Source organism: Mus musculus, chromosome 11 (genome assembly GCF_000001635.26).
Source record: "Mus musculus strain C57BL/6J chromosome 11, GRCm38.p6 C57BL/6J".
NCBI lineage: Eukaryota > Metazoa > Chordata > Mammalia > Rodentia > Muridae > Mus > Mus musculus.
In genome coordinates this window covers 97,157,176-97,180,990 of record NC_000077.6, presented here as the reverse complement: position 1 = coordinate 97,180,990, position 23,815 = coordinate 97,157,176, and the positions used below count along the sequence as shown (strand labels likewise).

Below are 23,815 nucleotides of genomic sequence, written 5' to 3'. Positions count from 1 at the left end.
ACCACAGGAGTCCTAGGTACAGCCCTCCTTGGACTGTTGCTGGTGAGGTTTACTCCTCTGTTCTCTGGTCAGCACTGACTTACTACACAGCCCATAACATTTGACCTGACCTTAGATATCCTTAGTCACTCCATGCAGGTCTTTGGCTGTTGTAAACTTTTATTTTTGGCACAGGTGGGGAAAACTACCAGATGCTGCTGTCCCTGTCCAGAGAACAGGGGCTGATGAGTTTGGTTTGTGCCATTCTGGGGGTATTTTGTAGGTCCTTTGCAGAACTACCCCAGCGAAACTAAGAGGAGGTTGTAGGCTCTCTTCAGTAGCTGTTAGCATTGGAAGGACAGCAGGTTAGTCAGCAGCGCGTTACTGGGTCGTAACCTTTCTCTGCTTGTTTTAGGACCCAGAGCAGCTACAGGATAAGTCCAATGAGATCCTGACTGCCATAATCCAGGGGATGAGGAAGGAGGAGCCTAGTAACAATGTGAAGCTGGCTGCTACCAATGCACTCCTGAACTCACTAGAGTTCACCAAAGCAAACTTTGACAAAGAGGTATGTTTCTCCGACATAACCTGTTAGAGTGTGAGAACTGAAAGACTTCGAGTGTTGGTTTTGTCTTTAAGGTCAGAATGTGCTCATCTCCAGTCTAGTGAGGTTTCTTGTGATGTGTCCAGGACTTGATGAAGTGGCAGATTGGCCGTGACGACCTGTTTTAATGTGTTAGGTCGGTTGTTCTGTTTGCTACGGAGGCATTCATCAAGTTTCATCTGCAGACTGACTTTATACCTAGTGGCTGACTTCCCATTTTCTCCAGTCTCCAGCTGCTAGCACCCACAATTCTGCTTTCTGTTTCTGTGAATTTGATTACTCCGGATACCTCATGTAAATACAAAAATGGAATCAGGCCTCATTTGTTGAACTTTTGAGTTACTCTAATGTTTTGTGTGTGCGCATGGCGTGTGGGGAATGGTGCGCATAGTACGCATAGTCAGGGGACAGACAATGCCGAATCTGTTTTCTCTGGTCCCCTTTATGTGGTTCCAGGGGTTGAGCTCCGGTCATCAGGCTTGCACACCAAGTACCTTTACCCACTGAGCCTTCCTACCAGTCTATCCTTGACTTTTCGTAGCTAGTTTTGTTTTGTTTGTTTTGTTTTGTTTTTTACCTAGCAAAAAGTTGTCCATGTATAGTTTTCTTCATAAAGCTTGATGATGATGATAAATGTTTTATATGTATGTATTGCATTTTGTATATCAAGTCATCCATTTTGGGTAGCTTTTGCCTTTCGGATACTGTGAACAGTGCCCGGGGAAAGTGAGCATGTGGATGGTTTTTGAAAGCTGACTTCAGTGCATTTTAGCCTATACTCAGAAGTGGGATTACTGAGTCATATGGTCTGAAAATATTTTTTGATTTATGTTCATTGACACCTTGGATCAGTTTTTGTTTCTTGGCCTTGGGTTGTGAGAGCTAGGATAGCACAGCAAACTAATTTGTGTATGTGTGATTGGTTACTTTGTTTTCTGTTTTGTATGAGACAGGCTCTGAATGCTGGGATTAAAGGTGTACGCCACCATGCCCAGATTCAGAGCAAACTAATTATAATTGGTCCAGAAATGGAATTTTCCTTTGAGATCACAAAGAGTTAACAGTGAAGTTAACTGTTCTGTTTGCTCTTTACCGTGTTTGATGTGAATTTATCTTTCACAGAAAAAATTTGTCTCAGAAACCAAATGTTCTGAATACCTTTATTTTTTTTTTTTTTTTGAGGTATAGAGTTCACTCTCTATAACCCTGGCTAACCTAGAATCCATTATAAAACATGCTAGCCTGAAACTAATGAGATTTCCCTGTTCTCCCTCTACACATGCGCTAATCTTAAAAATTCCATATAAGGAAAGTGGTTTTCCCACGTGTAGGGTTTGGTTTTGGTTTTTCCTCTTCTCACCAGCTGTTGTTAGCCTTGTGACAGTCTTGGTCTCTCTGTCCCCCTGATGCCTTTCTTGTGGAGTCTTGACGCTTCCTACATGGAGTTAATTCATTCCTAATGCTCTTTTCCTTTCTGCAGTCTGAAAGGCACTTTATCATGCAAGTGGTCTGTGAAGCCACACAGTGTCCAGACACAAGGGTAAGTTTGTTGCTATTTGAAAATTCTCTCTCCCTGTCTTCCTAGGAAACACTCTTATCAGCCATTTGGAGATTTAGGGAATCATTGAATTAAATAAAGTTTGAGTAACCTTGCTAATGAAAGTTTTCTTCAACATACGTAATAGATAGATACTATTACTCTCTTAACGATAGAGAAGGTTTTGACCACCTTTGCTAATTTAGTGCCATGAGTTGTTCAGTGTAGACATTGTAGACATTGAAATGAACGGCGCGTTACTACTGCTGTGACCTAAATTTGACCCTGGAAGTTAGTGAAAGGAATGACTTGGTCTGGGTAGCACCAGTAGGTTTAACCCTTCTGTGGGTTTTCCTCATGGTACATGGAGGGGGGCAGACTGAATATACAAGAAGAGATGTTTAAAATGGAGGGGGTAGGTGACAGCGTTACTCAGAGGTGCCTTTAGTCATTAAGTCTTCCTTCGCAGACTGTTTGCTTTCTTAGTAACTGTTGCATCTGTTCCTAAAAGGTAAGAGTGGCTGCTTTACAGAATCTAGTGAAGATAATGTCCTTGTATTACCAGTACATGGAGACATACATGGGTCCTGCCCTTTTTGCAGTAAGTATTTTATGTAATTTGAACTTGTAGTTAGTTGCTGGGCTCATTATTTTTAATTACTATTTTGTAATTCTGTGGGTTTTTAGAAACTTAATATTATAAAGTCAAGAAAATTACTTGAGTATGGGTGTTAAGGCTTGTTGTTTATTTTTGTGAGACAGTGTTTCACACCATACATAGTTCCAGTTGGTCTGAAGCTCACTATATAGTCCAGAGTGGCCTCAAACTCAACAATCCTCTTTAGGGCTGGAATTATAGGTGTGAGTCCCCTGATGAATGGTAATTTTAACTTTATATGCCAAGAAGATGTCTGCTTTCTTTGGCATTATATATATATATGTCTACCACCAACACTCCAAACAGGGTCCCTGTGACCCTGGCTGTCCTGGAGCTTGCTCTGTAGACTAGGCTAGCCTTGAACTCTGTAGACTAGGCTAGCCAGGCTGCCTCTGCCTCCTGAGTGCCGAGTAGTGCTAGGATTGTTGTAATTAGAGGTGTGCATTCAATAAGATATTTTAACTGATATTTTGCAAGGCTTTTTGTTTTTTGTACTCAACTACACTACACAAATTGCTTTATTTATTTTTTAGAATTATCTATTTTACGTATATGAGGACATTGTTGCTGTCTTTAGACACACCAGAAGAGGGCATTGCATCCCATTACAGATGGTTGTGAGCTTTCATGTGGTTGCTGGGAATTGAACTCAGGACCTCTGAAAGAGCAGTCAGTGCTCTTAACCACTGAGCCCACAAATTGTATTTTTTTAATCTGTTTGTTTTTCTTTTTTAGAGGCAGGGTTTCTCCCAAGTGCTAGGATTAAAGGCATGCGCCACCACTGCCCAGCTGTATTTTTTTAATCTTGAATGTGTGGTTAAAAAGGTGTCTGACTTGGTGTCTTTTTTCCTTTCAGATCACAATTGAAGCAATGAAAAGTGACATTGATGAGGTGGCTCTCCAAGGGATAGAGTTCTGGTCCAATGTCTGTGATGAGGAAATGGATTTGGCCATTGAGGCTTCAGAGGTGAGCCTGGGGTGAGCCTCTCTGAGAAGAGCTGCCATTGTGTCAGGGCTTGACACATCATCTCCTGGAGGGGTTCTGTTCTGGCTGGGTGACTGTAGAGATTGTTTTTCGGCTTACCAGATTCCCTTACTAATAAGACAATGCATGTTTTTGCCAGTTTCAGGTATTTATACTGGTAGTTCTGTTGTGAACACAAGGGGGCAGCAGATTGTCAGCTTACTGAAGTGGCCGCAGGGAATTGTTTCCTTAGGACCAAGATGTGTAATTGACAACTTACCAGCTCTGGAGAAGTAGTCAGCTATGGGGAAAGGGTGTCTCTGACTGGGGACCTTGAGCAACTTTATCTTGAGTGACCCTTGTGTATCTCGTGAGCCAAAAAAGCACTGTATATCAGACTTAGTTGATTTTTCATATACATTTCCTGTGTGTTTTGAAAATACAGAACAGCCTCAGGTGTTCCTATCCATCTTGTTTTTGTTTTTGTTTTAATTAATTAATTAATTAATTATATGTAAATACACTGTAGCTGTCTTCAGACACTCCAGAAGAGGGAGTCAGATCTCGTTACGGATGGTTGTGAGCCACCATGTGGTTGCTGGGATTTGAACTCCAGAACTTTGGAAGAGCAGTCGGATGCTCTTACCCACTGAGCCATCTCACCAGCCCTGGGGGTTTTTTGAGAACTTGTTTCATAGGACTTGGGGCTTGCTGGTGGGGCTGGTAGCCAGTGAGCCTAGGACTCTACTCTCTCTGCACTGTAGTGCTAGGATTATGAACTTGTAAATCATAGCCAGTTGTTTTCTGTTTTGTTTTTAAAACAGGGTCTGACTATGTAGCTCTAGCTGTCCTAGAGCTCATGTGTCCCACTGCCTGTCAAGTGCTGTTGAAAGCATGCACCACTGTGTCGGGCAGCACACAGTTTTCTCATGTGCGATCTGGACAGGAAACTTTGCAAACATTTTACTAGACTGGGTTATCTTTCTAGCACTAGATGTCAGGTTATTAATAGTTTTTTTCTTTTTAATGTATTCAGGGATGACCCTGAGTTTCTGATTCTGTCTCCCATCTGCTAAGTATGGATCATCTCCCACTGACTTGTGCAGTGTTGGGGACTAAACCACAGGCTTTGCACACGCAAGAGAAGCACTGTAGCAACTGAGGTTCATCCCCAGTCTAAGAATGTAGTTCTAAAAGTAGGCATGGTCCTTTAATATACAGGAACGTGGTGCATAGATCTGCATATGTGTGCTACATAATGCTGACGTTGATCAGAGTATGGCCACCAGCTCCAAATACCACAGCGAACACAACCCTGGCATTATATACCTGCTGTCGTTCTTACTGTAGGTCGTAGCATTCATCATAACAACTTGTGTACTTTGTGTTTCTCCTCAGGCAGCAGAGCAAGGACGCCCCCCGGAGCACACCAGCAAATTTTACGCCAAGGGAGCACTGCAGTACTTGGTGCCCATCCTCACACAGACACTGACTAAACAGGTGAGCCTCTAGACTGGTTGGTTCCGTAGGGAACAGCTTCCATGCATGACGTTGGCGCCATCTGTTGTGGATGACTCAACTTGGGACTAGCTGAGCTGAGCCACTGAGTTGTGCCTGAGTGTTTCAAACATTTTGGTTGTGAACAAACCTTGCATTGCTGTGATTTCATGAATGCTATAGCATTTATACTCATGAAACATGTGTTTTGTATAAGTTCCAATAAAGATAGGTTGTGGGTAGTAGCAGGAAGCTTGCCTGGCATGCACCTGTTCCCTCTGCTTCAAAGAAGAAAAAGAAAAAGTAGAATTGATATGCTACCTATAGGGCTCTTAAAAGTCTGTTTTAGTATCTGCAATAGTTTCATGAAATCATTGGATTTATGTATGTATTTTTAAAAACGAATAAAGTTGGACACATCCAAAAAAGGACTCTTAACCCATGAAAAATACTTGTTAGGGGCTGGGAATTTGAGCTCAGTGGCAGAGTGCTTACCCACCATCATGTATGAAGCCCTGAGGTTAGGTCTTCAGGGCCACCTAAAACAAGGTGTGTGCCTGTGATCCTAACACTAGGATCTGGAGGTGGGAGGATCAGAAATTCAAATTCACTTGGCTACCTAGTGAGATCTGTCAAAAGAACCCTGGAACCTAATCCAAAGCCTTCCATGTCAGTTATTATTCATTACAATGGCTAAGTGATGGCTCAGGGGTTGAGAGTGAGTACTGGACTCAAGTAGCTACAGCTGCCAACTCCAGGAAGACCTGTATTTCTGGCCTGCCTTCACAGACACATGCATACACATATTTTAAACACATTCATTCATATTTGTAAACAAGAGCAAGTTGTCTTTTTGTTCTATTTTCTTAAGACAGAATTTCTCTGAGTAGCCTTTGCTTTCCTGGAATTCTGTAGACCAGACTGGCCTAAAATTCACAAAGAAAGGTTCATTACAAAATCAAAATCAAAGCTGTCTTGAAGATCTAAGTGATGGGTACATACAACATTCTTAGGTTTTTTTGTTTTGTTTAAGCTTTTTTTTTGTTTTGTTTTGTTTTTTGAGATAGGTTTTCTCTGTGTAGCCCTGGCTGTCCTGGAACTCACTCTGTAGAGTATGCTGGCCTCAAACTCAGAGATTTGCCTGCCTCTGCCTCTCAAGTGCTGGGATTAAAGGCATGTGCCACCACGCCTGGCTTGTTTAAGCTTTTTGAGGCAGGGTTTCTCTGTGTAGCCCTGACTGTCCTGGAACTCCACTTTGTACCCCATGCTGACCTGGAGCACAGAGTTCCACCTGTCTCTGCCTCCTGAGTGCTGGGACTAAAGGCAGCCAGAGGTCTCATGAGCACTGGATTTTATACCACTGCTCTCCTCACTTTATCCATTGCATTGTTTCCTGTTATCATGTTTATGAACTGTTACTAAGAGAATCTCGCAGTGTCCTGTGTGACTCTGAGCTGTGAAGTATTCTGTGCCGGAATGTACATGTTTCTCGGTGCATATCAGTCTCAGAGTTTGTTAGGAATATGCAAGTTTAATAGCTTTGACCCTTTTTTTTAAATGTATGTCTCTGTGTGTGTTGCTTCCATATGTCTGTACACCATTTGTGTGGCTGCTATTCTTGGAGGCCTAGAGAGGGTATCAGGTCTGGAGCTAGTAGCTATTGAAGACAAGCCCCTCTACATCTCTCCAGCATCTGCAATGCTTACCAGGAATGCCTTTACTTTTGAATATATTTGCTATATTTTTTCCTCCTGAACAGACTTTTTTTTTTTCTTTTTTGAGACAGGGTTGCATGTATCACAGGCTTATCTCAAACTTGATATATACTTTGACCCTTTTTCCACCTACCAGTGTTGGAGTTACAGGGGTGTTGTAGCATGGCTGCTATATGTATTGTTGACAACCAGTCTCAGGCTTTGCAAGCCCTCTACCAACAGCTACATTTCCACCTGCTGTTGGTTTGAGACAGGATCGTTGTACACCTGGTTAGTCTCAAACTAAGATAGTCCTCTTTCCTCAGGCTCTTAAGTCTTACTTTTACAGGTGTGCTCCACCAGCCTGGGCATTCTTATAGGTAGTGGAGGTTTCTTAATTCTATTGTACATGATAATTGTATTCTTCCATCTGTTTCTTGGGGTGACGTAGGTTATGCTGTGATGAAATGTGAAAAAAGTTTTTTGTTTTTTTAAATCAGTGTTTTATATTTTACTCCCTGATTAAGCTCTAATGATACTTGGGAGTATATAGCAAGCCTTCTAAGTGAATTCATTGCAAGAAAAGCTTACTTAGGCTGGGCGTGGTGGCGCACGCCTTTAATCCCAGCACTGGGGAGGCAGAGACAGGTGGATTTCTGAGTTTGAGGCCAGCCTGGTTGCAGGACAGCCAGGGCTACACAGAGAAATCCTGTCTCAAAAAAAAAAAAAAAAAAAAAAAAAAGCAAAGCAAAGCTTACGTAGTGCCACATCTGTCACCAGGATGAAAACGATGACGACGATGACTGGAACCCTTGCAAAGCAGCTGGGGTGTGCCTCATGCTCCTGTCCACCTGCTGTGAAGATGACATTGTGCCGCATGTCCTTCCCTTTATTAAAGAGCACATCAAGAACCCTGACTGGCGATACCGGGATGCAGCAGTGATGGCTTTTGGCAGTATCTTGGAAGGACCAGAGCCTAATCAACTGAAACCATTAGTCATACAGGTAAAGCCCGGGGAAGTTTTAGATTTGAAATGGAATGGGGGTGGAGAGTGCGCACATGTAATATATGTGTGACTCTAAATAATCACAAAGATTTCCAAATAATTGAATGGTTCGTAGCACAGGCCTACAAACCCAAATCACACATTCTTGTGGGGATTAACAGGTCAGTTGCTCAAGGGTGCCACCCTTAACTGGATAATAGTGAGACCATCCTATGCTATGCAATACATTTCCTGTCTTAGTATAGTTTCTTGTCATTAATGGTGAAATATATAACTTTTAAAATTTAGTCATGACCAAGAAACTTGAAAAAAAGAAAAGGCTTTACCTTATATCTCTTAACTTAGCACTTGTTTTCTGTAATTTTTGGAGAGCAGGATATGGAGCTCTCACTATGAAGATTGTCTTACCAGGATCTTTTCTTATTTTCTTTTTTTTAAATGCTACATTGTAAGCATTTTCCTGTTGCTTTTGGACTGGAGAGCCTCCACATATATCCCAGGGTAGCCTACTGCCTCAGCCTGTGAGTGCTGCCATATCCACTAGCTCTGAGCTCCAGGGCTCACAACGAATGTCTTCACTCAGCCTTCTAAGCAAATGGGAATTATACTGTGCAGTGCTTAGCCATTTACTCTGTGTTTGTTTGTTTGTTTGTTTGTTTGTTTGTTTGTTTAGGGTCCTGTGTGTTGGGCCTTAAATCAGGATGTGGGGTGATGCTGGCCTTGAACTCCAGATTTTTCTACTTCCACTACCCAAGTGTTGGGTAGATAGGCTCACCCCCCCATTTCTATAATTTTTAATGGTATTATTCTAGTCTTTGAACAAAATTTACATTATGTAATGTAGTCTTTCTTATGGAAATATTTTTATTTTGCTGGTATAAATGACAGAAGAGCTCATGGTAATTTAATTTTGTGCATAAAGAACTGAGTCTGTCAGGATAGAAGCCAGTGCCACTGTGATCACTTCTTGTCTTTACCTGTTCCATATAGACTGCTTGAAAGTATCCACTACAATCTTGAATCATATATGGAATTTGGTGAAGGGAAAGAACATTTTAAACTGTTTTGTTTACTGTTATTATTTTGTTTTACAAAGGATCTAAGAACATTCTATCATTATATGGGGCCAGGGATTGTTACTATTTCACATGAGGTCTTTGTAACTCAGGCTGGCATCAAACCTGGTACATACATAACACATACTAGCCACGGGTGCCCTTCGCTGCCCTTAGATCCCAAGTGCTGCAGATACAGGCATGTGCCACAATGCCCGTGAGTATTTCTTCTGAATGATAGTCGTTATGAATTCCTTTTGTTTTGCTTTATTGTATTTACAGGCTATGCCCACCCTAATAGAACTAATGAAAGACCCCAGTGTAGTTGTTCGAGACACAACAGCGTGGACTGTGGGCAGGATCTGTGAGCTGCTGCCTGAAGCCGCCATCAACGATGTCTACCTGGCACCCCTTTTACAGTGTCTGATTGAGGGCCTCAGTGCTGAGCCCAGGGTGGCTTCAAATGTGTGCTGGGTAAGGGATTTTCTTCCTGGTGAAGGCAGGAGCTTGTCCGAGCCATTAGGAGGTGTGGGAGAGAAAGGTTACTTGTCTCATTGAAAGGCGTGCTCTGAGTTCTGTCTCTTAATGTCTTGAGAAGCCAGAGGGAACTGTACTCCGATTCGTTCCCAGAGCACTTGGACTGCACCTGCTGTACTCCTATGCTTGTTTTTAGATGAAAAGCTTTGTTTAAATGGGGTTTTTTGTTTTTATAACAAGGAAAAAGACAGGGATGAAAGCCAAAGGGGGTAGGCAGCCTCTGTGCTGACTCTGTAGGCTGTGTAACTTACTGGGGATAGAGTTTGGGAAAGGAGGAGTGGGGCTAAAATCCTGTGGTCTGTGTGTGTTTGAGACAGTTTTTCTATATAGCCCCGACTGTCTTAGAACTCAGTCTGTAGACGAGACAGGTCTTGAACTCACAGAGATCTGCCTGCCTCTGCTTCCATCACCCGGCTAAAATCCTTTTTTAAGAGTGTAAGAATAGGAAATGGTAGGCCTTAGTAAAAGAATTCTGCCACTTAGAGAGCTGGGCAGATGACTAGGCATCCACAGTATAAATACTTGAGGTATATGAGTGTTTGGTCTGTATGCATTTATATATTCCTTGTATCTGGCTGGTTCCAACCCCTGGAACTGGAATTACGTGTAGTTGTAAGCCAACTGTGGGTGCTCGGGACTAAACCTGGATCCTCTCTGCAGGACAGCAAGTGTGCTCTCCCATACTTAAATTTTCATCATCTTCATTATTATTTATTTGGAGACAGGGTCTCACTATCTAGCCCAGAAATTATGAGTGGATGCTTATGTATACATGTTTTTAAAGTTTATTAGCACAGCTACATCCACATAGAATTATAATACTCGTAGTCAAATAAATACATGACCATTTCCTAATAGATTCCCAGGCATGGAGTCTCTAGTGGTTTCCCTGGTAGACCACATTGCATTAGGAGTTGTCTCAAGAACCTGTTGGGAAATAGAGCCTCTTGTTTTTCCTTCCCTCAGATCTACTGAAGCTGGCGTTAGAACCAGTTGTGAATTGCCTGATATGGGTGCTGAGAAATGAACTGCTTTTCTCAGTGATCTTTTTTCTTCAAAACAGAGATAGCTCTGGCAACTAGGCTGCCTCTCCCCACCCCCTCAAAACTCAGAGATCCCCCTGCCTCTGCCTCTCAAAGTGCTCGGAGTAAAGGCGAGCGCCATCACTGTCTGATCCTTTAGATTATCTTAAAGCGGGTGGGGCAATGAGAGAATCCTGTAGTGGGCTTCTCTTAAGACTAATCTTAAACTGGCGTGGTGGTGCATGCCTTTAATCCCAGCACTCGGAAGGCAGAGGCAGGTGGATTTCTGAGTTCGAGGCAGCCTGGTCTACAAAGTGAGTTCCAGGACAGCCAGGGCTACACAGAGAAACCCTGTCTCGAAAAACAACAACAAACAAACAAAATCTTAAATCTCTACATTCCAGGCTTTTTCCAGTCTGGCTGAAGCTGCGTATGAAGCTGCAGATGTAGCTGATGATCAAGAAGAACCAGCCACCTATTGTCTGTCTTCTTCCTTTGAACTTATAGTTCAGAAGCTATTGGAGACCACCGACAGGTAATTGATACCCACTGGAGCCCGTGATGCACCCCTCACTGCTGTTGCTGGAGAGTGAGGCACTGGGACCACAGAAAGGAAGCCTGCTCTTTTCAGAACTGAGGAGAGGGTTTGGTAACCACGAGAGAGCTAGGGAGGGTGTGGTATCTAGACTAACACTCGCTCCCATGAGTTTTTTTTTTAATGGTTTTTCGAGACAGGGTTTCTCTGTGTAGCTCTGGCTGTCTTGGAACTCTTTCTGTAGACCAGGCTGGCCTTGAACTCAGAAATCCGCCTGCCTCTGCCTCCCGAGTGCCACCACGCCCGGCAGTTCCCGTGATTTTTGTTTCTTTGGTTTGCTGGTTGGTTTTTTGTTTTTTGAGATAGGGTTCCTCTATGTAGCCCTGGCTATACTGGAACTCATGCTGGCCCCAAAGGGGTTGAAGGTGTGCACCACCACACCCAGCTACCAACCATTTTTGCATCCTATTTACAGTTATTTGTGATAGGTAATGTCTCTGAACTGCATCCCCAACCTCTGGTTTTATTTTTGGGAAACTGTTGTCTGCTTTATGAGCCCCTTTATCCCTTCTTGGCTGAGGCCTGACTTGCATTGCGTCCTTGTAGACCCGATGGACACCAGAATAACCTGAGAAGCTCTGCGTATGAGTCTCTCATGGAAATCGTAAAGAACAGTGCCAAGGATTGTTACCCTGCCGTGCAGAAGACCACCCTGGTCATTATGGAACGGCTGCAGCAGGTGCTTCAGATGGAGGTGAGGCGACTGCAGTGTTTTATCCTGGGCAAGGTGGCAAAGCTTTGGATGCACACAAAAGTGCTTTTGCCCTTGACCATGCTCGGAGGTTTAATCACCATCACCCAAACCCAAAAAGCTCTCAGCGTGCTGCTCCCTGTTACATTGCAGAGGCTCAGCTGACATCAGCAGTGGAGGTTTCACTAGAGCACTGTTTGTTCTTTTCCTTCAGTCCCATATCCAGAGCACATCCGACAGAATCCAGTTCAATGACCTCCAGTCTCTACTCTGCGCGACTCTTCAGGTAGGATGGCATCATCTCTCTCCTTTTGCTTTTGTTTTACACGTGTGGGTGTTTTGCCTACATGTATGTCTGTGTCCCATGTCCATGGGGTTGCCCAAGAAGCCAGAAAAGGACACTGAGTCTCTTAACACCGGAGATACAAATGGTCGTAAGCTATCTTGTGGTGCTGGGAATTGAAGCCAGATCCTCTGGAAGACCAGGCAGTGCTCTTAAGAACTGAGCCTTCTCGAATCCTTAACCTCCTCAGCACCAGAAAGGAGCAGAATCATTTTATCATTGTTACAGATTCATGGCCACACAGCTGTAAAGTAGTGAGACCATTCTGACTAGGGGCTGTCCTCTCTCTGACTGAAGGGAAATTACTTTTTTGTCTATCCTAGAAGGTCTAATCTGTCGTTTGTGGTGATGAAGATGCCCCAGAATATTCTCTTCTTCTTTCTGTGCACCTTTCTTGTGTGGACAGCTCTTACCCGGATTTGTCTGGCTGGAGCTGGGTCTCATAGGGCTTATTTAGTTAAAAGTATGTCGCTGGGGCTAAGGTCAGGAGGCTTAAACTTGGTCATCTTTTGAAACCGTCTCTGATGGGGTGTTTATAGTGCTTTTTATTCAGGAGATTCTAATTAATAGTTACTGGGAAAACTGAAATAAAATGTCACTTTCTGCTTACTCCTTTTCTATCAGCAAAAGGAGAACATGGGGACTTCTGAGACATACGTAGCCCCTGGGTGTTATTATTCAGTAACACTCAGCTGTTGACTTAGCTATGAACCCCTCTTCCTGAGTGCTGGGATTAAAGGCCTGCACTCAGCTCTGGCTGCCTGGCTCAGATGTCATATTTTGAAGCATGGTGTTACAGCTTTCTCAACAAACTAAAGATAGAGATGATCCTGTTACTTTAGATAATGCAAACTCAAGAACAGTTTTCATAAGGTCTATGGACATGGAAGGAGTTGGGGTGTAGAAGGTTGTCAGGCACAGTGAATTGGAGAATAGAGAGATCATTGCAATTAATGTTGGGTTGCAGCTGTTTGCATGTGTCTTGCAGAAAATGTCATTTGGCATTTTCAAAATAATAGTGAGGGACTTAATATTTTATTTTTTTAGAGAAATGTGTAGTGTTCTGATTTGAAGATTTCAGTGACCAGATCCCAATTCTTGTTCATTTCACAGAATGTTCTCCGGAAAGTGCAGCATCAAGATGCTCTGCAGATCTCTGATGTGGTCATGGCCTCCCTGTTAAGGATGTTCCAAAGCACAGCTGGGTCTGGGGGAGTGCAAGAAGATGCCCTGATGGCAGTTAGCACACTGGTGGAAGGTCAGTGAGCAAGCATTCTATCAGGTTTCTTTTCCCTTGAACAGCACCTTGCTTTTTTATTAAGGTTTTCTCTTGTTGAGGGCTGAGGAAACAGAAGAAATACTCCGGTCTCATTCCTGCCTTGATACCTTTGAGTGTGGACTATAATGCTTTGGATTTGGGTTGATTGATCATGGGGCAGATGAACCTGAATCTTAGTAATTTCTTTTTTTCTTCTTCTCTTCTTCTCATCTTCCTCCTCCTCCTTCTGTTATTATTATTTTTTTAAGATTTATTTATTTTATGTAGAGAGTATACTATAGCTGACTTCAGACACACCTGAAGAGGGCATCCCATTACAGATGGTTGAGAGCCACCATGTGGTTGCTGGGAATTGAACTCCGGACCTCTGGAAGAGTAGCCAGTGTCCTTAATTGCTAAGCCATCTCTCCAGCCCTATTATTATTATTATTATTATTATTATTATTATTATTATTATTATTATTATTATTATTTTGTCTGACCATACAGAATTGCTTTGATTAAGGCATCTGAAGCATATTAAAAGAACACATTGTAACTCTGGAATGCTTTATCAGAGGTGACTAGTACTAAGGCCATTATTTAAGGACCACTTTTCTGAGGACCAGTCCCGTTTCTGGAATAAAGAGCCTGTGTCCACAACTAAGGGTAACCACATTCCTGTACTTTTATACAGATTTTGAGTTCTGGTGGCACCTCAGCTATGGAATGAGGCCTCAAAATAACAAAACGCGCTAGAAGTGTCTGAATGGCTACGAGTGCTTGCTGCTCTTACAGAGAACCAGATTTTGACTCCAGCACCCAGATGGGGTGGCTTACAAATACCTATATCTTCCTCTATAGCCTCTGGATCCTGCACACATCTTTACACACACAGACACAAAACACTAGAGTGCTGGGTGGGTTGAGTGAGTCCCACTCCTGTTGCTGTGGACTAGGCTCTGCCTGCCTTTCCCCATTCTCTCTGTGCTGTGGATTGAACCCAGGGCCTTGCCTATCTTAGACAAGTACTAGACCATGGGGTTCCACCTGCCTTTCTGCTACTTTTCCTGGCTGTGGCTTGTTACATCCTTGCTGCAGTTGAGTAGAAGACCTTGTTTGGAGGCTGGCTTCCAGTGGAGGGAGGAGGGGATATGAAGCAGTGTTGCTGGCCTTTCCTCAACATCCATGCTAACTTTTGGTCTTTTAGTTACAGTAAAATCTCGTTCTGAGGAGCATTGGCATTTTTTCTAAGGCATTTGAATTTGGCCCTTCCAGCAGTTATGAAACTTCCAGCAGTTAGGCTAACATGAGACCATTTGAATGCCTCCCCTATAGAAATACTAACACTTGGCTAACTTTTTGAGCACTGATTGAGTTCTTTGACTCACATTATGTCCTGTGTTTGTTCCATTGACAGTGTTGGGTGGTGAATTCCTCAAGTACATGGAGGCCTTTAAACCATTCCTGGGCATTGGACTGAAAAATTATGCTGAGTACCAGGTAGGATATGCTCTTGAGAACAGTCTCTGTGGGCTTTGATTGTTCCATATTGTTGAGACTGAGATCTGGAGCTTGGCGCCCGCTGATGTAGACGCTGAGCTGCATCCCACACCTCAGAATCATGCTCTGTCACAGAGTAGAAGAGCACAGACAAAGTCAGGTCCAAGCCCAGTGGGCCTGCTTCTGCATTATTTGTAGCCTTACCGTCTGCACTGGAGGTAGTCTGTGAAAAGACAGTGGGTTGCCAGGTAAAGGTTACAAGACGACTGCCTGAATGGTCCTAATTACAGGGCAGCTGCCAAGTTATGTGATCACTGCCCTAAAGAGCAGCACTGTTTCCATGTCTGCCACCATCTTCCTTTCCTGTGGCCCTCACAAGGCCACTGCCTTGCTGAATCTGGTGAAAGCTACATAATGTCCACCAGGGAAGGATGCTTTATTTTATTTATTCGATGTTCTCATCTTGACTCTGGTTCACATAATTATGAGAGACGTTTAAATAATCAAGCTGTCTTGCTAGCAGCCTCTTCTGTTGGGATGATCTCTCCCTTGGTTCTTTGCAGGTATGTTTGGCAGCTGTTGGCTTAGTTGGAGACTTGTGCCGAGCCCTGCAGTCTAACATCTTGCCTTTCTGTGACGAGGTGATGCAGCTGCTCCTGGAGAACTTGGGGGTAAGCAGTCTGCAGTCTAATTAGCCAGTCTTGGAAGGAACTGTCAGGCCGTGGCAGGGGCTGTAGGTTCCTCGAGCACTATCTGCTAGCTTGTGAAGAATAGAATTGTTTATTTTTATAGACATATCCAAAGTAACAAAATTAATTAAAGGAATATGTTCTAAATATACGATTTCTCTATCCAGCAGTAACTCAATTTTTTTCTCTCAAGTTTCTTGCATCTTCAGAGCAGATAAGATTTGGTGTTTCTAAGTTTCCTTTTTCTTTTTTCCTTGTTAGAATGAGAATGTCCACAGGTCTGTGAAGCCACAGATTCTGTCTGTGTTTGGTGATATTGCTCTTGCCATTGGTGGAGAGTTTAAAAAATACTTAGAGGTTGTATTGAATACTCTACAGCAGGCCTCCCAAGCCCAGGTTGACAAGGTAAGCTTGGAACTGTCCTGATGCGCTTTAAAGACCACTTTGAATAGAAGTCTGAGAAGACTTTATAGGTGTACCTCTTAAAATGGCCAATATGACCGAGGTTTTGTTCTTTTGTCTTCCAGTCAGACTTTGACATGGTGGATTATCTGAATGAGCTAAGAGAAAGCTGCTTGGAAGCTTATACGGGAATCGTCCAGGGATTGAAGGGAGATCAGGAAAACGTACACCGTTGAGTATATAGCCCAGCTCCCAAAATCCACTGACCAGGGTGCACAGGGCCAGTGAGCTGCATCTACCTTTGTAGCTCATTGGTGAACTAGTACCTGCTACATATGGGGAGAGAAACAATCGCCCTAATGAAGAGAGTGGTTTGGGGGAGGGGATATATAGACATTATATTTCTGCATCCTTCTACTTTGCTATGCTTTTTTCTCCTATGGGCGGGGTTGTAGGGGATCAAGCCCAGGGCTACATGGTATGGTAGCAAAGCTCTACCTGAATCATGCTTCTAGCTGGCTTGCTTTGAGGGAAAGGGCAGAAGTGCCAGTACTCTCTGCCGATTGCGGGCAGCAGGTGTTGAGCAGCTAAAGCCCCCAGTGGAGGTTGTTCATTCTGTGTTCCACTCCTGGGATGCAACTCAGTGTCGTGGGAATACTTCCCCACGGTGTGTAAGGCTTGCATCTATTCCATTCTTCAGTACCACAAAAAGGTCTTATGTCCTACCTGATCACAGAAGGGGTATTTCTCTCCTCTGCATTTGAAGGGTATCCTTCTAAACTGAAAAGTAACTTTTGTTAATGCCGTGTTTAGTTGGCTGCCCAGTAGGAATCTTTCCATTGGGGTAGAGTGACAGGGACATATTGAGAAGAGACAGAGTCCTGTCTGACATGGACAGTTTCATCAGACCTCCTCTTTCCTTTATAGCGGATGTAATGCTGGTACAGCCCAGAGTAGAATTTATTTTGTCTTTTATTGATCACATTGCTGGAGATGAGGATCATACGGACGGAGTGGTAGCCTGTGCTGCTGGTCTGATAGGGTAAGTTATTCTTTTTCCATGTGGGTCCTGGGGATTTAACAGCAGGCAGCTTTACCCACTGAGCCGGGGCTACCATATAGCTCTTCTGAGACCCTGAGGCTATACTGGGACATAGCTTTACAGCTCAAAGGCCTAGTGCAATTTCCCTTTTTTTGAGAAGGTCTTGCTATGTGGCCCGTGTTGACATTGAATTCATGATCCTTGTCAGCTTCTTCCTTGATTTCTGACATTACAGGGTTGTACCATCACACTCAGTGAGCTACAGCCTTGGGCAAATCTTGAACTGATTTGCCCAATTGATTCCAGAAATCTCTTACAAACAATTTTTAAGAAGCGAATGGATGCTAAGAAACATAGAGTTGCCTCACTCAGTCATTCGTGGGTGTTTGTTTTGCACAGGGACTTGTGTACAGCCTTCGGGAAGGATGTACTGAAGTTAGTAGAAGCTAGGCCAATGATCCATGAACTATTAACTGAAGGGCGGAGATCGAAGACTAACAAAGCAAAGACCCTCGCTACGTGGGCAACCAAGGAACTGAGGAAACTGAAGAACCAGGCTTGGTAAGCTCTTGTCTGCACTCTCAGGTCTCAGGAGGGTTTATGTTCTATAGGATTTCTAATATTCGCTGCCTACTGGTATTTTGGCTACACACTTTTTGGTACCTGTGTTTGAGCAGGCAGCCAGACACAGCCAGACAAATATTTCTAAGCCATATATTTGAGTCCTTGTGTTGAACGACAACACAACTCACTGACCAAGACACTGAAAATACTTTGGAACCTAATAAAATGTTCCCATATTTGTTCTCTTTCTACTCCTCCATGTCCTTTTTTATTTGTGCAGAGTGGAGGGTCTTTTTGTAGTCTGCTAGCCTAGATACTGCTTTGTAGATTAGACTGGCCTCAAAGTCAGACACCTGCCTTTGTCTCTCCCTCCTGAGTGCTGGGTTTAAAGGCGTGCACCTCCGTGTATGTATGGCCTTGCATGACCATTTATTTGCTTGGTTTCTGGAAATTGAACTCAGGACATCACAAATTGAAGTAAGCACATTTACCACTGCACTACAATATATGCTTATATATGGCAGCAGGTATACAGAACAAAGGAAGAGAAGAAAAATAATCAATCTTTAAGACTTGATGGGTCCCATTTTTAGCTTTGGGCTACTTGGTTGTAGGAGTTGGGGATACATATGACCTCAGAGTTGACCTCTTCGTCCTTTTGTTTTTAGATCTGGTACCACTGGGATGATGACCTGAGACCCCCACTGGAAATCTCCAATCTTTTGAAAAACCCGGAAGTGAGGAGTGTGCACGGATGCTGAATGCTTGGGAATGAGAGGATGAGTGAGTGAGGCTTGAAAACACCACACTGAAAATCCTGCCACAGCCAACAGCAGCAGCGCTGTTAGACATGAGCTAAGTAAGCACTGAGTTTGTAGAAAACATAACATCAGCCATCTTGGAACAGAGAAACAATGGATTTACTTACTTATTAAAAACAAAAAAGCTGTCTCTTCCCAGGGAAGGCTAGAACTAGCTTTCCTGTCTTGGCCGGTGCCGAATGGGTGACTGATTTGGGAGAGGAGGACCTGGGTTCACCTGTGGGGCTGTGTTGTGAAAGGCAGCCTGGCCCCTGCTACTGAGGAGAAAGATGGAGCCCGGGTCTTGAGCCCACCTTCACTGTACCGTTGCACTTGGTACTGTCTATGTGCCCTTGAGAAGGCGCGTGGGGGATTTCACAGTCTGAGAATGAGTGTGTGTGAGTGAGGCGGTACCCACATTCTCAACTTCAAGTCATTGCAGTTTCTTTTTCCCAGAAAACAAAGGGGTTTGATGTTGCATTTCATAAACTAACTGAAGTTCTGGCTACTGATGCAGCACAAGAGACGTGTTTTTTTTTTAAATGAGGAAAGACGCTGTTTAGGTTTGGTTTGGTTTCATTTTAATTACTCTAGGGAAAACACTGACGAATGGTCAGCGCTCCTGTCCTGATCTTTTCATCAAGGCGCCTTTCCTGTACTATGGTTCAGCTGTGAATGTAGCTATGGGGGGAGGGGGGAGAAAGGAGAACTCTGGAGTTAGAGGATATAGAAAATAAAAGTACAGTTGTTACAAAGAAAATGCAGACTTCAAAGACAGAAAAAGCCACAACCCAAACCAAAATTTAAATGCTTGAAATTGGCATCATAAACAAGCTCTCTCCTGACTTGTATTGTGGCAGTCGGAATGCCCCCAGAAAACTGTGCCAAAGAGTTTAGAAAACAAATGTACAATAAAAGTAAATACACTCAAAACCGCAAACTTCAGGTAACTATTTTGAATTGCAAATGACGAAAATTTAATGTTGAACGATCTGATAAAATAACCATTTGGAAACTGCTTGGCCTTCTGTCCCTTTCTTTGACTGACTGCAATGCGGTATTGGTCTCTTGCTGCACTCCAAACCAACTAACCACTAAGACAGTGTGTGTGTATCCGTATACACAGCATACACACACACTAAATACAACTGTTGTGATGAAAATGGCACCAGGAAGAAGGCTCTATTTTTCCACTGAAGTTGAAGATTAGTAAAATGGTGTCAGATGGTGACCCTGCTCGCACGCTTTAGTAATTTTTTAAAGTGTGGTGTGCTGTGATTATAATAAATCAGAATTATTTTTCCTTTTACAAGGGAACAAGGCACCCTGAGTTTTAGAGTCTTTCAGCAATAAGAAAGCATTTCAGTAAGCTGGCCCTCTTGGCTCGTGCAGATAGTAGGAGATTAGCTGGCGTTTTGAATATGCTGCTTTAAAAAACAGTAGACACCGAGGAAGTTTTTATTGCTTCCTGGTAGTGTGGAAGAAACACAAGACCCTCATTCCCATTTCCATTTCCATTGTAGTCAAAGGTATTGGCTTAGGTTTCTCCCGTGCTCCTTTCATCCCCTCCCTGCCTGAGCCTGTTCCTAAGTGGGATTGGCTCCGCTTGCCTGTCCGTACGAAATGCAGCGTCTGTAGTAGCTCTTTACAGGGTATCAGATATTGTGCCTTTTGGTGCCAGGTTCAGAGTCAAAGTGCCGATCTGATCTGTGAACCAGTGTACAAAAAAAGTATTTGAAGGAGAAATGCTCCATTATGAGCAAAGCTCTCTAGGAGTCCAAGCCCTCGGGAGAAGCCCAGGCCTCTGAACGCCTTGTTTCCATCTTAGCTGTTTTTTTCAGATTTACTAACCATTCCTGATACTAGATAGGGTTGGAACAGGGCTTAGGGAAGGGGGCAGAAATATTGGGGGAAAGGAAAAACAATGTGATCATTCCTCAGTGCTACCCATTTCTGTCCTGTGTGGGCTGCTTAGCGAGACAGCAGAGGATGAAGTACACCGAGAACCCTGATGAAAACAAGACCTTGCCTGTGTTTTGTCGTGTTCTGTTCCAGGGAAGCAGTTGACAAGTGCTGTTACTAATCCTTTCTCCCAGATGCATTCAGTGCTCGAGAGGAGGAAATGGGCTGATTGGATTGTGGTCTTGGTGCCTTGCTGTTCTATTCTGCACTGGTTACGCATTTTAATCCTCTTTTAGTTACCTTCAGCTACTGTTTTCTATGGTTTGGGTGTCTGTCCTTAATCAGTTCGTACCACATAAGGCAAATGAATGCGAAATGCATTCTGTCCACTCACTGTCTGGGCCTTCCCCACCCTGAGTCTTGGCACATTCCTTCAAGAATGTAGTTACCGTCTGCTTGGGAAGATGTCAGTGCAAATGTGAAGAAAATGGGCATCGGATAGACTTGGGTTTGCCACAAGTGGCATCTGCCTGCACCAATTACATTGGTTAATTTTGCTTTTCATTTTTCTCAGTTACCCCCAGTCCTCCCTCTCTGTTGAAATGTTGAAGATTTAGCTGTCAGAGGCAACTGTGATCCTGCCTTAGGGACTGGAGAAGTGGAGGGACTTGCTCAGTATGGTGTTCTAATGTTCAGAACCAAGCAGTCTCCTTACTTACTATTTTAAGATGTGTGTAGTTTGACTTTAGAAGAAGTTCAAATTCCATCCACTTTGATAGCATCAATCTGTAATTGGCATTCAGAATGCCCTTGGCATGCCAGTCTGTGAAGGCATTAAAGACCTGTTAAAACACTTGAGCCCAACTTTATTAACCAAAACTGATACCACCACCTTTATCTTCTGAATAAAGTCCGCTTTATTTTTATTTTCAACATTTTGCTGCTTCGTTCTTTGTTTCAGATGTCACTGCTGTGTCAGTGAGGTGTGGTTTGGAAGAAGCTGGAGAGAGTGTGTATATGTGTGTGTGTGCACCCTGCTGGCAAACTGAGGAGGATGTGGGGCGGTTGTCCTCTGCCTAAGACCCCAGTGTCAGTGCCCACCCAAACTTCCTGTTTAGCCTGCAACAACGGCCAGTTTCTCTTTCCTGAACCTTGTATTTAACTGGATCTTTTCCTCCCTCCTTTTGACTAACAGTGATACCTGCTGACTTAACTGTCCTCTTTTAAAGTAACTTGCATGTGGCCCTCCATACTGCATACTCCATACGGAAGCTCTGACACCTAGCCTGTATATACTACTCTCTCCAGATGTCATAATCAAAAGTAGAAATGGGAATGACTGTGTGCAGGAGGAACAGCTGTGTCTTATGATTGTGGAGATTACTGTATGAGAGCAATTTGTCACAAGCCACAGCCATTGGCCACAAACCAGGTGTGCTTTCAGTTGAGACTGCTGTCAAGGAAGTTCTTGACTACAGTGTGACAGTCACTTGAATGGTCCCCACTCAACCTGAAATGAAAACCAGCATCCTGACTGTCACAGCAACCTTCCTGTCTTCTCAGTGTAAGGAGCAGAGTAAGGTTGCTAGACTAAGGTGACAGGGAACCAGAGTGTGGGACCACCCTGAAGACTTCTACCTGCATCACAGCTGTTTAGCTGCTTTTTCCCAAGCACCATCTAAATGTGTCTTAAACTTGTTTACTCATTGGTGGTTGGCTTTTTTCCACTATCATGTAAGTTTGCTAATGTAGTTTGTTTTATATTTTTCTACTTTCTCTGTAGATTGGAACTCACTTTGTAGAAACAGGCAGGTCTTGAACCCAGAAGAGTCACCTGCCTCTGTCTCCCAAGTGCTGGGATCAAAGGTGTGTGCTAATATTAATGTGCCCACCCCTCTGAATAGCCTCTTAAACTTGAGTAAAGTGAAGCAATGACAGCGGGGTTGGTCAGTGTTCAGGCATCACCAGTATGGCTAATTGTTGTACTCATTTGCATTTAATGCACTCCTAAGTCAAAAGACTCAACTCTTCCACATATAATCATTCCAGTTTCAACTTTAGATTATACATGTCATAAAATGTCAGGCCCAAAACTGCCTCGCAGACACTACATGTCATTCATGTTGTAATGAAGGTACTATTTTAATCCCATTTTACAGCTGAGAACACAGGAGCTAAGAACTTTGTCAGCTTCCCCTTGCCCCCCAGAATCTGTGTACTGAGTATGGGTATTTTTCAAATCCAGTCCCAAGGCTTTTTATAGTCTTAACTCTGCAGTGAGAATTATTTTATACCTTTGAGAACTGCTTTTTGTGTTAGGGCAACAAGATGTCTCAGTGGGGTAAAGGCACTTGCTACATTAAACCTGACAGCCTGAGTTCATTCAGCTAGATGCCGTGATAGAAGGATAGAATCCATTCCTCTGACCTGCGCGCACACACACACACACACAGTCAGATAATACAGTAAGATCATAATGTTGTCTAAGTTGTTAATGGTGTGATACAGGACCTACTACATTGCTGGGTTGATCTCAAGCTTGAGATTTTGGCATCTGGAGTGCTATGATTACAGATGTGTGTTATCATGAGCGGAAAACTACAAATGTGGGTCTCTTTTATTAAGACTTGGGGCTGGAGAGATGGCTGTTTTTTTCCAGAGGACCTGGGTTGAATTCTCAAGCACCTGAACGGTGGCTCACAATCATCTGTAACTCAATTCTCAGAAGCTCGGATGCCCTCTTGGCACCAGGTGCACACTTGTAGGCAAAACGCTCATATAAAACTTTAAAGATAAATATTCTCTTGCTGCATATGTAAGTGCATACCTTTAACCCCTGAACTCAGGAGGCAGAGAGACAAATCTATGAGTTCAACTCTACATAGTTCTAAGACAGCCAGGGTGACCTAGTGAGGTGCAGTCTTCTAGAAGCAAAAAGATGATCTCTATGTGTACATGTGTCAGGCTGCATGTATTTATGTGCACCACAAGCATGCAGATACACATTGAGATACCTTTAGGAAGCTAGAGAACATCATATCCCCTGTAAGTAGTTTCAGAGGATTGTGGGTGGCTAATACTGCCTTGGGAACTGGCTATCATCCTGCCTCAAGCCAGGCAATGAGCTATTGTACACTGTTGTATAACTGCCAAACTCAATTCACTAGGGGTGCCAAAGGGGGGTCAACTTTCTTACTATTTGAAGTCTGAACTAAACCATCTCTACTTCTGCTCCACTTCCCCTCTGAGGCAGAAGCGTCTTGAAATAGTCTATGGTGCCTGGTAGGCAGGAAGGCCAGAGGGCTGCTGAGTAAGTGGCACTTCGTAACTCCCAGCCCCGTCTGCGGGTTCTGCACAGTGCAGCCCAGATGGGAAACCTGTGAGGCCTGCCTGGGCAACCTTTCTTTTCCAAGTGCTCCTTGGCCACATGTATCCCGAAGCTGAGCTGTCTTCATGCATTTCAGCTCTCCCT

The 23,815-nt window shown here is 43.5% G+C and overlaps 1 protein-coding gene across 1 annotated transcript in view; it reads left to right on the top strand.

Moving 5' to 3' along the window:
• The window catches only part of Kpnb1 (karyopherin (importin) beta 1), a 28,183-nt gene extending 6,902 nt beyond the window's left edge, over positions 1-21,281 (top strand). Inside the window, exons 5-22 of the mRNA NM_008379.3 lie at positions 395-547; positions 2,064-2,123; positions 2,632-2,721; positions 3,635-3,745; positions 5,141-5,242; positions 7,714-7,938; positions 9,278-9,469; positions 10,959-11,089; positions 11,696-11,843; positions 12,055-12,126; positions 13,297-13,441; positions 14,862-14,944; positions 15,508-15,615; positions 15,895-16,038; positions 16,161-16,266; positions 16,963-17,077; positions 17,477-17,638; positions 18,310-21,281. Of these exons, the coding sequence (NP_032405.3) occupies positions 395-547; positions 2,064-2,123; positions 2,632-2,721; positions 3,635-3,745; positions 5,141-5,242; positions 7,714-7,938; positions 9,278-9,469; positions 10,959-11,089; positions 11,696-11,843; positions 12,055-12,126; positions 13,297-13,441; positions 14,862-14,944; positions 15,508-15,615; positions 15,895-16,038; positions 16,161-16,266; positions 16,963-17,077; positions 17,477-17,638; position 18,310 (2,148 nt within the window). The 3' untranslated portion in view covers positions 18,311-21,281. The remainder of the gene's footprint in view (positions 1-394; positions 548-2,063; positions 2,124-2,631; positions 2,722-3,634; positions 3,746-5,140; positions 5,243-7,713; positions 7,939-9,277; positions 9,470-10,958; positions 11,090-11,695; positions 11,844-12,054; positions 12,127-13,296; positions 13,442-14,861; positions 14,945-15,507; positions 15,616-15,894; positions 16,039-16,160; positions 16,267-16,962; positions 17,078-17,476; positions 17,639-18,309) is intronic.
• The last annotated feature ends 2,534 nt before the right edge of the window (positions 21,282-23,815 follow it).